We start from the raw sequence: 12,807 nt of genomic DNA on the forward strand, positions 1-12,807 counted from the left end.
ATTTAATTAAGAAAATGACAATAAAGGTGTCCAACAAAGTTTGTGTCATTATATGTATTTACGTACCCAAAAAATATTTCTGAATAATGTTAAAGCTTCCATGCTGAAAATAATCAAAAATACAATTCTAAATAATACCAGAAGAATGTGACTTTGACAGTTACACCAAAATTAAATGGAAAATATTTATCGAAAATGGGGAGAAAACTGTGCAGTAGAAAGTCATTTAGTTTGTGTAAAACATCCCAAATATTGTGTCTGCTGGTGGAATTTCCATGGTCCACGTATGCCTGATATTGGCAAATCACTGATCCTTTCATTTTAGGTAAAAATGTGTCCCTGTTCCCACACTGAACACAAACATGAGTCTCTGCTGACTGTTCATTCAGATTGTATTATGTAAATCCGAGGCCTGACAGCGTTTACCTAGAGGATGGCATCCGGAAGGAGGCACTGTGGATCCAGATTTACGTTCTTTTCAGAAAATCTAAGCTGTAATGATGATCCTTTTGACAGAAAGCAGATAAATAAAGATACAGACAGATACATGCAAATGCTGATTGCTGTTTTTTAATATGTATAACCAGAACAGACACAAAAGAGGCATAAAGTGAAGGCAAGAAAGGTACACAGGCTTTAATGTGTTTCCAAAAAGGGAACAAAACAATGAATTGTGTGTATATTTTTTAGAGAATGACAGTAATGGTTTTAAGAGACCATACGAGCTGTTGGTAACTCTGGTGAGTAAGAAACTAAACAGACTAAAATGACTGAATCTGTCAGGGAAGCGTCACACTTGCAGGGATCAGCAGTTTAACTAATCTGCTGTGACCGAGCAGCCTGATCAATAACTGAATCAGCACCCCAGTAAGTCACTGCCAGCGGGTTTTGGGAAATGATGAAGTTAAAGTGTGTACTTTGTCTTGGTTACGCAATTATTTTTGTGAAGTCATGTGACCTGGTGTGCACACAGAGCGGTAAACACAGATGCCTCAAAAAGGAGACAGTCAGGTCACACAAAAACTTCTGGACAACATTCTCGAAAACTCAGGTAACATCAAACTTTCGAATGATTTGATTGATTAATTAAAACATCATAACTCAATTTCTTCCCCGTATTGCTAAATCGTCACTTACAGGCAACTGCAGGGGTATAAACGAATGTGGGATGTTGTGTTGTTTCCTGTAACACATTATTGATCTCTTTTTATTTACCGTGAAGTTAATGAGTATAAGTTTGGTCTATGATCATGCAACCCCCTGGTTTTCTGTCATTCTGACATAAATCTACAGGTGCTTCACAACCCAGCTCATTTTTTCCATTGTTCTCCAGTTCAAATCTCAACATGAGGTCGCCCGTCTGCTGGAGCTGGACTGCTGCACTTTTATTCTTCGTCTTCTTGGGTGAGCTGCTTTAACTTCATTCACGTTATCTGAGGACAAATTATTTTAGACACAAATGCAACAGGTACATGTGACATGTACATGCTAGTTGCAGCAGTTACGACTGGTCTTGTAATTTTGCTGTGCAATTGAATTGTACAATGACAAATAAAGCATTCTTCTTCTCCTTCTTCTCACCTACCTTAATGGACACGTTGCTGTTTCAACCAAACTTCATCCCTCAATTTGAAATTCAATGTTTTTTCAGGGCAAGTTTGGTGTGATTGCCCAACCGAAAATGTGGGGATAGAAGGAGGCCATTACAAACTGACCAGGGAGCAGCAGCCTGGCAGCATGCTGATCTACTACTGCCCTGAGGGGTACTACCCGTACCCTGCTCTGACGAGATCCTGCTACCAAAACGGTGCCTGGAAACCAGCGCCCAAGAGATTTCTCCCTCAGAGATGCAGAGGTGAGTAATGAAAATGATATTTTCTCCCCTTCTTTGTCTTGGGACACTTTCTCTTTTAACTCCTATTTTATTACTTTGCAGTGGTTGAGTGTCCTGACCCCAACGTTTTGGAGTACGGGACCGTCTCCCCTCCCCAGGAAAGGTACTTTGTGGACAATGAGACCACCTATGAGTGCGACTCTGGATACACGCAGCGAGGCTCGTCCAGACGCGTCTGCTTACCAAACGGGAAGTGGAGCGGCTCCACTCCCATCTGCAGCCGTGACAGTGAGCCCGGTATCCTTTCCTTTCTCCTCGCTTTCCTGCTTCGCCTCATCGCTCACGACTTCTGTCACCTCTGTCAACGCAGCGGGGGATCACTGTGCTGATCCCGGCATCCCAGCTGGTGCTATGAGAGCAGGCAACATTTTTGAAATTGGTGACAAAGTCAAATACAACTGCAACAGCAACCTGTTCCTGATGGGATCCAGCGAGAGGACGTGTCAGGAGAACAGCCAGTGGACTGGCTTTGAACCAGCATGTTACTGTAAGACAGAATATGGGGTGTTTTCTGTCAGTGTTTTCTCATGATTTAAATGCGTTTTAACCCTTTCAGACAAACACACGTATGACACTCCGTTGGAGGTTTCCCAGGCTTTTGGCAGCGCCATCAAGGAAAGCCTGACCACCTTGGAGTCCGTCAGTAAGTTCAAGATGAACCCTCAACAGTCTGAAATGCGTTGACGCAATAACCTTTTTTCTTCCGTGTGTGTGGGAGTACAGATGACGTGCAGGGGGAGAGAAAAATCCGCATTTCAAAGAACGGCACGCTCAACATCTACATTGCTGTTGACATTTCTGAGAGCATCGAAAAGGAACACGTGACCAACGCCAAGGACGCCATCTCGAAACTGATCACAAAGGTGAGGGGACGGGTGCGATTCTCTTCATTAAAAAAATGATGCTGGGGATAAAGCCCAAAATGCCAGTAGTTTAATAAGGCATGGTGGAGGTTTGACAGATTTTACTAACCCACAGCTGCACAAATGCTCAGAAGGGGCCGAGTCAACGGCCAGTAACAAGGTGCTCCATGGAGAGAAGAAAGGAAGCTTTGGTTGAACTGCAGCAGATGTGGTGTGAGAATCCAGATGTTGGCATTAAATTAGCAAAGTTAAGATTTTATTAGGTATTTTGAAATACTAAGAAGAAGAAGAAGATGATGATGATGATGATGACGATGGTGTCTTTCTCAAAAGCACAACAGAAAAACAAAAGACTTTCTTCTTGCAAAAGTTGACTCATCTTTCTGTCATCATTAACTGAGTCCCACACTGTTTTCAGAGGGGCACTTGGCAGCCACGACGCAGTACAGTAATATCTCAGCCCTGTTTGGCTGCCAGCACAGCAATTAGAGGCAATTTCATTATGTATTACACATCATAGCCTTGATTGATGCTCCTCGGTGTGAGGCTCTGGGCACGGATGCGTATTCTGCTGATAACGGAATCGATTACTCAACAAAAGAACGCTCATCTGCAGTTTAATACAGAGACGTGCTGTTGGTGCCGCATCAATAACATGTGTCCCAGCAGCTGCGCAGGTGCCCGCACCAACGATCACACGTGTCGCGTCTGCTTCACATCTCCGCAGATCTCCTCCTTCAGCGTGAGTCCAAACTACGAGCTTCTCTTCTTCTCGTCCGAGCTCTCCGAAGTCGTCAGCATTCTCGACTTTTTCGACGGCCAAGAGGTCAATATGAAGGAGAAGCTGGAAAAATTCACGGTAAAAGGTGGGTCGAGCAGATCGGAGACGCGTTTCCAATGAAAGCGCTGGCTGTTGCATGCGTGTTGACGTTGGCCATGTTGGGCTTTCACCGACAGCGGAGCATACAGGAACAGACCTGAACCTGGCCTTCAAGACCATTTTGGAGCGGATGGCTCTCATTAAGCAGCGAGTCGGAGAAAAGACCTTTGAGCAGCATCGTCACGCCATCATCGTCTTTACAGACGGTGGGTGCAGCTTCTTCACATCAGCATGACGGGAAACGACTCGTGTTCGTTCTCAACCATCTCAGACCTCCTCGTCATTCTTTCCGTCCTCTCAGGTGTTTATAATATGGGTGGCTCGCCTCTTCCCACTGTGGCAAAAATAAAGAACCTGGTTTACATGAACCACACCAGCGAGGAGCCCGGCGTTCAGCCGAGAGAGGAATATCTGGGTAAACGCTGTGGTCACCCTTCTGTGTCATCACTCTTACACATTAACACTCTTGTCTAATCCATAAAGCTATGCTCTATTCCAGACATCTATATTTTCGGCATCGGGGCAGAGATCTACGAATCAGACCTGAAGCCCCTCACTGCTGGGACCGGTGGCAACCATTTCTTCAAAATGAAGGACATCACAAACTTACAGGAGACCTTTGATGAGATCATCGGTACGTCGCCTTCGCACCTCAAGGGCTCCCCCTTGGACTAGCGAATTTACAGAAGCATCTCCTTTACACAGATGAAGAAGAGGTTGTTGGCATGTGCGGTCTTCACAAAGAGTACGAGACAGCCGAGAAAGACAGCACCAGGAAAATGTATCCATGGATGGCGTCTATTGTCGTGCAGGTGAATGTTTCAGCAGTTGTTCTAGAGCTCCAGCGTGTACGTATAGGGTATATTTCACGAGGTGTGCAGCCTTAAACACAGCAAACCTGCTTTGTTTTCTTCTTCTTCTTCCATGTGAACGTGAAGAACGAGCAGACGACCAAGACTTGCCTCGGCTCCCTGGTGTCTCCCCAGTTCGTGCTGACGGCCGCTCACTGCTTCACGTTTGGAGATCGCCCCGAGAACGTTGTGGTAGAGATTGATGACGGAAATGGAAGAAGTAATTCGAAACATTCGCTCTTTTGGTTTTTCTAGTTTTTCCGTCTATCTCCACGATGTAGTGCATTGACTGTTTTGTCGTGGGTTTTTTTCCAGTTAAAAGGGTGAAAACGTTTAAATTGCACCCAAAATACAACATTAATGCAAAAGCGAAAGAGGGCGTGAAAGAGTTCTACGACTATGACGTGGCTCTGATCCAGCTGGAGGAAGACGTTCGGATCTCCTCTGCCGTCAGGTGAGGACAGAAGGATTTAGACTTGATGTTCCTCTGCATCAGCGGGAGCTTCATTTCATGCACGTATTCCCGGTTTCAGGCCTATTTGCGTTCCGTGCACCCAGGAAACCAGTGGCGCTCTCGGCCTGGTCGGTGATTCGACCTGCAAGCAGCAAGGTGAGGCGACACTTGTGGACACGCCGCAGCTCCGTTTACACAACCTGAGGTTCATGAAGAGCGAAAGTTCCGTTACAGTCGATGCCAAACTGATCCCCTGAGTTTGTGTTCTGCAGGTATTTGCATGTGTGATGTGGCATACATGCAGGTTGGGCTCTGACACAGGAAGACAATCTTGTAGCCGATGCAGTATAAACAATGGATTTGAACTGAAAACCAAAAGCCAGGCCACAACAGCTAATAATCCCTGGAGGAACAATAGCATAATCACTTTCACCTTGTTAAACACGCCTGTGAACCAATGTTTCGCGTTGCAGGAGAAGGTTTCTGTATGTGCAAAATCCATCCCATCATACAGAGGTGTGAGAGTCGCCAGCGGCCAGAGGAGGACGCGCCTGTCTGACCTGTCTCTCCCGTCTCTTTTGCATACAGAGGAAGAGCTGCTGAGGACCCATCTTGAAAAACTTAACTTCCTGACCAAGAAAAGCAGCGTGGTGCAGGAAAAGGAAGTCCACGCTAAACTTGGCGATAATGTGAGTTTGGAGGTGCAGCCACCTTCGTTTGCGTTGTTTTCCAAATGAGGAGTCTCATCTCTCTTTTCTACCTGGCAGCGGGATGAATGCATCCGCCACGCTCTGGAGGCCGAGGGCATCACGACGACTAATCCCAAGATCCCCGTGACTGATAACTTCCTCTGCACCGGTGGTCAGTTGCCATTTAGAGATCATATAGCGTGCACAGGTATGTTATTCCATCGATACACTCAGAAGCAGAAGCTTTTTCCACAATCGAATCTTCGTTGGTTCGCCGGTGCTCATTCGTTTGACCATACAGGTGACTCCGGAGGAGCTGTGTTCAAGAACTACAAGCATCGCACGATACAGGTGAACAGCCGCTCTCTTCCGACAGCGTAGCCGTTGTTGCCGAGGCAGTAACGAATGCTTCCGTCCACAGGTGGCGCTGGTCAGCTGGGGAACCCAGAATCTGTGCAGGTCGGGCAGTCTCCTCGAGTCCACCAAGAAATCCAGAGATTTCCACTTAAATCTTTTCAGAGTCGTCCCCTTCCTGAAAGGCATCCTTGGAAATGACACGCAGGACGATTACGCACCGCTTCACTTTTTGAGCACCTAGACGCTTTATATTTGCCATGTTATACATGTGCCGCGTGTCCTGGGACAAATGTTTGAACTCTGTTTTTGGGGGATTTTTCTTCCCGTTGATGCGATTCCTTTTTTCCTTTGCTCTGTTGTTCTTTTATGGTAAATCTGTTTATGAAGGCGGCATTGTAATTAGCAGACATGTTGATATTTTTAAGAAAATCTCTGCCAAAAACCTGACTCAGGATCAGTCGTGTTGTATCAGAGCTTTTACTTTCTATGAGGACTGATGATTGTAGCTACACACACAAATCATTTTAAATCTGTCGTTTAATAAAGGCAGATCAAGTCCGCCTCCCTTTTCTGTCCATTTAAAAAAAAAAAAAGTCTGGAGTCCCAGAGGCTAGTTTTAGATTAAAGGTGAACATAATATTGTCTGATGCCACAAAAATAATGTTTGACTCAAAGGTTCACCCTCAGTGGTTGTTTCATGTGCACCCTTCTGTGTGGAGCGTCCCCAAACTGCCTAATAAAGCAATTACTTAAAGAATTATACTGGCGCCTAAAAGGTTTCATCAAAAGTCTCCTCTGCTGATGGCGCTGTCCGGCTGGGTCACTGACTCGGGGCCAGTCTCCAGCTCTTATGCAAATAGACGCAATGCGGACCCTCGGCCCTGGCAGAGCGCCATCTCAGATAACTCAAAGTGAATTTAGTAGAAAGTTAAATTCTTTTTTGGTGACTAATCAGGTTATTTTCATTCTCTTTGCGGCTTTAAAATGGAAATGGCCTGGGATTGTCGTTCGTTGCTGCATCTCTGCGGCGCAGGAATAAACAAGGCCTTCGCATTATTTGTGATTTGTTGCGGTCAGAGCGAGTTCACGGCTTCGTCGTGACTTTAGCCTGTAACTCTGAGCCGTCGACCGTCAGGCTGCCAGGCAAGGCCCCTGTCAGAACTCACATTTAACATTCAGTCATTCTTCTGGCTAAAGTTTAGGTCGAAAGTTCAGATGTCAAAGACAGAAGGAGGATTTTCCCTACTCTGACTTTGTGACACCGGCGTTTTATTCGGCCGTGTGTGTGGTCTGTGATGAACTGACCCCCCCGGGAACATTCATCTGGTTTCCGTTTAGCTAATTGGGAAAGAGGGAGGAGACCAGTGGGATGAGAGGAGCGACGGCGAGAGGCCGACTGTGTGGGATGAGCGACGTATGGGAGAGCCTTAATTGAATGAAACCCTTTCAGAGACTGTAAACAAGAAGGAAATTTAAAGCAAGGAGAATTCCTTATTCGGTCCCGGCGGAGGAGTCGGTTACTTTTCTGTCTCTGAGAGCATCACCTACTAATGCTGGCAACTTACAGTTTGCCGTCAATTTAAAGAAAAAAAAAGAGACTGGAATCAATCTGAAGCTAAGCTGATTAGCGGCATTTGGAGAGAGCAGCATACTGATTCACCCCCAACACCACCACCACCCCTCCCCGCCTTCCTCCCGCTCTTATTCAACACTAGCACACACAGCATCTTCCAGAAGGAGCATCTTGCTGTTTAAACTCTGGCTGATCCGTCTCTCTGCAAGCTTTAAATCAACCTTATGGGCCATTTTTAAAATGACTGCCATTAAGGATGGCGTGCATACACTTTCCTCCGGTTTGCACGAGTTAAAGCGATTCACATGCATCTGGGGCTTCTGCTGACGTTTTCATAAGAAACGTATAACATCATTATAGAGATAGAGAGTTCTCCTGTTTGTCCACTGTATTCATCCGTCCATTCACTAGCATCTTAAAAACTAATGTTATATTTAATTGAATTTTGCCAAAGGGGGGAAAAAAATGCAAATTGTTCCTTCTGGGGCTGCAGAAGCTCTTTCCAGCGAGCTGAATTCATATTGGCTGTTATGTGGAGGGATTGTGATGAAACTGCTTTAGAGTCAAAGGAATAATTTGGCTTTTGGCTGCAACGGATACTGGAGGTGCAGCAGCTTGGCCTCGAGCGCAGATGCAAAAACAGCAACAGTTGCATTTTCACCGCACAATATTCACTGATTCAGTTCAGAAAATGCATGACTGGGAAGTTAATTAAATGGAAATGTCACCAGAAGAGATAAACTCTGTCATTGTACAACACTGTGTTAATGCAAAAGTCATCAAAAAAAATTTCAGAGCTACAGAAATCACGAGTGCATCGTCAAAACTTTAGAAATTTGCTGCCCCTGTGGTTACAAAATGGCCGTCGGCCGTAGTTTTCAGGTGCAGTCTTGATGGGAACTCATATTTTACATTCAGCTGAACCTGTTGAACAAGCATTTTTCCTCTCCCATTCTGCCCCCCCCCCCCCCCCCCCCCCCCCCCCCCCCCATCCCTCACTGGTCTGAAGTGGGCAGGGCTGACTGGGGAAAAAGGATGAGGTCACGGCATCGTGGGCAATAACATCAGCCACACCCGCATGATACTGAGGAAGCGCCTTTTTCAGCTTTAATTGTTTCAGATATTTTACCCCGAAGAGAAACACTATTGATCTCCTCTCGAACATTTCAGCAGCGCTGCCAGTCTCGGCTGCTTTATAGAGAAACGCAAGCCGGGGGGAGAGCGCGGCGACACGCCTGCAGTAACGACCGGGGAGAAATATTTCAAAATAATCCCTGATTGAGTTAGAGCAGATCATTTTCATGTAACACTTTTGTGATGATAATTGAAGCCTTAAGTAATAAAGGAAGGAGTGAAATCTGCCTCTTGTCAGCGTTTACGATGGGGAGCACTATCCTGATTAGATGTCTTGGGATCGATGCAGCCCCTCTTCTTCCAATCATTACGGCTGCTCTTAACAGATTACAGCTCCCTCTCAAACAGGCAGCCCTTTTCTCCTCCTCCTCCTCCTCCTCCTCCTCCTCCTCTCTTTGCTCCTCCTTCTGTCTCACTTACTCTCCGTCAGCAGATTGAGCAGGAGATTTGTGTCTTGGTGGCATCTTCAGCTTTTCTCCCCTCTCAGGGTTCGTCTCCAGCTCAGCTCCACGGCGCTCCAGACGTTCCGACAGTGGAATGAGGGAGAAGACCATGGACCTGTGCGCGCTCTCCTTTTGCCTCCTCTGTCTGTGTTTTGATGCATCTGCAGCTACCAGCCTCATCACAGGTAAGACAGGCACACAAAGACATCACAAGAGAAGAGAAAGTCTTGATTCAAATGTGGCTCCTCTTTGGGTTCCTCCTGGAATGCTTTCACGGCTCCCTGCTGGATGTTTGGATACTGAAGCGAATATATTTGAAACCAAAGGTAGGCAAAACTCTTCCTTCTTGCTTTTTCTATCCATTCAGATTTTGATAGTATTCCTTTTGGTATCAACCGATGCAGAGAAAAGATCCAGAAGACTAAAAAAAGGAAAGCAATGCCTAATAAATGCAGAGAATGTGTCAGATTAGAGTCAACACAACATTCCAATCAATCTAAAACAGAATTGAACAGACAAGATCGATCATGTGGATCATTCCCAATCATCCCGCCTGATGATCCACCTGTTGCCACCAGCATTAGATCAATATAACCTATCAGACCTGGTTGTCATGACGACCGAATGGCATATGAGGTGGCCGCTTCCTCTGTGTGGGTGCAGGTCAGCGCGTGTGCAGGGCGGGGAGAGGGAAGCCCTGCTACAAGTTGGCCTACTTCTCTGAGCTGAGGCGGAAGCTGAACTTCAAGGAGGCCGACCTGGCCTGCAGGCGGGACGGCGGCCAGCTGCTGAGCGTGGAGTCGGCGTCGGAGCAGAAGCTCGTGGAGCAGCTCATCACTGAGCTCCGACCCACCGACGGAGACTTCTGGATCGGACTGCGCAGGAACCAGGCGGAGGTGGACAGCAGCTTGGACTGCGCCAAACAGTACTACTGGACAGACGGAAGCAAATCCACATTCAGGTGGGTGTGAAAGGGTCGAAAGGTCAAAGGACAAACTGTCCCAGGTCAAAGTGTAATCCATATATTTCCCTTTTAGTGATTTTTTTAAATTAAAAAATAACTGATATCTGATTATATATTGATACTAGATTGTGCTGTTGCTGAATAATTATGCTTGTTTCTTAATTCACAATGTGATCCTTTAATATTAATTACAGTTCATGCATTTCAAACAAATAAATGCTTGCACGTGTGTGCGTGTGTGTGTGTGTAGGAACTGGCACTGGGACGAGCCATCGTGCGGATACGAAGTGTGTGTGGTCATGTATCACCAGCCGTCGGCTCCTCCCAGTATGGGGGGTCTCTACATGTTCCAGTGGAACGATGACAACTGTGAAACCAAGAACAACTTCATCTGTAAATACACGGCAGGTACGCTGACGCAGCGTTCTTCCACCCATCACTCATCACTGTGCCCCCCCCTGACCTCCACCGTTTTTATCCACAGAAACGCTGGCCGACACGTCTCCTCCTCCAGACTCTAATCAAACAAGTAAAAGTGCTTCTGGGGTTCAAAACATTCTGGAGACTTTTTGTGATTGATGCAGTTAACAAAACTGTTATTATTGTTAAATTCCAGACATCCTGCCTTCAGCAGTGTTTCCAAGTGACCACAAACACGACAAAAGTAGAGGTTAGCACACACACACACACACACACACACACACACACACACACACACACACACACACACACACACACACACGTGCTCTGAGAGTAACTACATTTGTGTTTCTACTGTCTCGTTTTCAGCTCCAAACATCATTTACATCATTATTCCCAGCATTCCTCTCATACTGCTGCTCATGACAGTGACAGGAGTCTGCTGCTTTAAGATGCTCTCCACACGGTGAGGTTCTAAACCAGGACAACAACAACAACAACAACAACAACAACAACAACAACCACACGCCTCAGCCACGTGTGTCCATGTGAAGCCGCTGCTGTTGTCAACATTAACGCACTAACACTTGTGTCTCAGACTGTCACAACAGTTTGTGGTGTTGTGTTGTTATTTATGCATCTCTGTCTGCCACAGCGGGAAGAAGGAGCACAAGCCCGAGGCGTCCCCCCCGGAGCCAGCCCCCAGTCACGCCGCCACTCCAACTGACATCTACAACGTCATCCGCTCCCAGAACGACGATGACTTGGTGTCGGCTCGCCCGCACACCAAAAACACTTCCTTCCTGTGCTCCTCTCCTGACACGCCCACCGGGGACTACGACAACCTCGGGGGACGCGACACAGAGAGCGGCTTTGTGACCCTGGCCAGCACAGAGAGCTGCTTCCTGAACTTTGACCTGAATGACTTCACCCTCGGGCGCCGTGGCACCTTCCAGGACACCAGCTTAGGGCGCTCTGGGAAGAGGGAGGTCGACGGCGGCGGCGGCCTGGGTTACGGGTTATATGACAGGAGTCTGGGTCGCCGTACAACAAAGAGCGAGCATTATGGGAGCAGCTTTCATGGAGGTGACGGGGGCATCGGAAGAGGGAACGACCTGCAGCCTGGAGGTCAGGCGATGAAGGCCGACCTTTATCAGACGTACACCACCAACGGCAAAGGGGACGCGTACCAAACCTGCCTGGCCAACCACGGAACCCGAAATCCCTACGAAGCAAACGTAGGCTGCTACAGAAGTGGCCTGACTCTGGACGGCAGAGGGAGATACTTCAATGAACAGGAATGGATGAACAGAGACAACTACTGAGGAGGGCGCGCTCCCACGCACGTGAGAGGGCGTGAGAGGAAATTCAGTCGAATAAGCTCAGGGGGCTTAAGCAGAAAATGGGCGAGCGGATTTGATATGCGGCGAAGCGGGGGTGGGAATTGCTTCATGATGCTCAGAAGCATGATTTTAAAATTAGGGATGCGCTCCAAAACAAACAGGCCGACAGATGTCCGCGCTCATGAGATTTACACCCTCATCGTAATTGAATGCAAATGAAATAGAATTAGATAAATGGTGAGCAGAGCATCAGAGAATTAAATGCTGCTCGGATCCACAGCTTTGAATGTAACACTGCAGGAAGAACTGGTGCCTAATTAAAAACAGAAATACTTTAATGTGAGTCAATTGGATGAACGAACTGAGTGAATCAGGCAGAATTCAAAATGGAAGGATTTTAATGCGATGGCGTGACCCTTTGGTGTATTTCCAGGTGTTTGGTGTCTGTGCTGTGCAGTTCTTCCTCTCTTCTTCATGTGGTGTTTTCCAAGAGAGAAGCAGCCTAAAAGCCTTTAATAATCACTTTACTTGTGACGGAGCACGACTCGGTGGCCAATCCGATTTTACGTGTGCGGTGGTCGTGCTTTAAAGCATCACGGTTGATTTCTCAGGCCCACATTTGCTGCTGTTCCCTTAAATTTTCCTCCAACAGGTTAGGATCCCAGGAGGCGAAGCTGGAAATCTTTAAACGCTCTGCGATGCCTTGGCAGATGTCGGAACTTTCAGAGGCTTTCTCTCGTATTTAATCGTATAAACTCAGCAGAACATAGCGACTTCTGCTCGAGCGCCTGCAACCTGACTACAGCGACGGCATGACGCTGATGAGAACTGTATTAAGATTAAATTATGGTTGGGAATGTGTAATGCCTTGACGTCTCTCCTGTAAGTGAAAACTGTTTGTACATTTGTTATATAAGACCTTCAAATAAAGCAAAAGGATTT

The 12,807-nt window shown here is 46.8% G+C and overlaps 2 protein-coding genes across 3 annotated transcripts; both read left to right on the forward strand.

The window, feature by feature from the left end:
- The first annotated feature begins 983 nt into the window (after positions 1 to 983).
- Positions 984 to 6,748, forward strand: LOC101069998 (complement factor B-like). 2 transcript variants are annotated; one of them, XM_029848272.1, is made up of 19 exons: positions 984 to 1,051; positions 1,334 to 1,404; positions 1,652 to 1,855; positions 1,937 to 2,131; positions 2,205 to 2,381; positions 2,451 to 2,537; positions 2,618 to 2,757; positions 3,485 to 3,623; positions 3,715 to 3,843; positions 3,939 to 4,052; positions 4,137 to 4,271; positions 4,343 to 4,449; positions 4,576 to 4,708; positions 4,804 to 4,942; positions 5,022 to 5,098; positions 5,531 to 5,631; positions 5,710 to 5,839; positions 5,933 to 5,982; positions 6,053 to 6,748. In XM_029848272.1, exons 2-19 carry the CDS (start codon positions 1,347 to 1,349, stop codon positions 6,227 to 6,229), a joined length of 2,292 nt encoding a protein of 763 aa, XP_029704132.1. In that variant the 5' UTR covers positions 984 to 1,051; positions 1,334 to 1,346; the 3' UTR covers positions 6,230 to 6,748. The 2 variants fall into 2 exon arrangements, with proteins under 2 accessions (XP_029704132.1, XP_029704133.1); XM_029848273.1 differs by lacking the exon at positions 984 to 1,051 and having other exon boundaries at positions 1,247 to 1,404; positions 1,937 to 2,122.
- Positions 6,749 to 8,590: 1,842 nt separating this feature from the next.
- layna (layilin a) lies at positions 8,591 to 12,807 on the forward strand. The gene is made up of 8 exons (XM_029848838.1): positions 8,591 to 9,323; positions 9,444 to 9,464; positions 9,802 to 10,099; positions 10,353 to 10,510; positions 10,587 to 10,631; positions 10,719 to 10,772; positions 10,892 to 10,988; positions 11,178 to 12,807. Exons 1-8 carry the CDS (start codon positions 9,233 to 9,235, stop codon positions 11,845 to 11,847), a joined length of 1,434 nt encoding a protein of 477 aa, XP_029704698.1. The 5' UTR covers positions 8,591 to 9,232; the 3' UTR covers positions 11,848 to 12,807.

The sequence above is a fragment of the Takifugu rubripes genome, chromosome 15, assembly GCF_901000725.2.
Source record: "Takifugu rubripes chromosome 15, fTakRub1.2, whole genome shotgun sequence".
Lineage (NCBI taxonomy): Eukaryota > Metazoa > Chordata > Actinopteri > Tetraodontiformes > Tetraodontidae > Takifugu > Takifugu rubripes.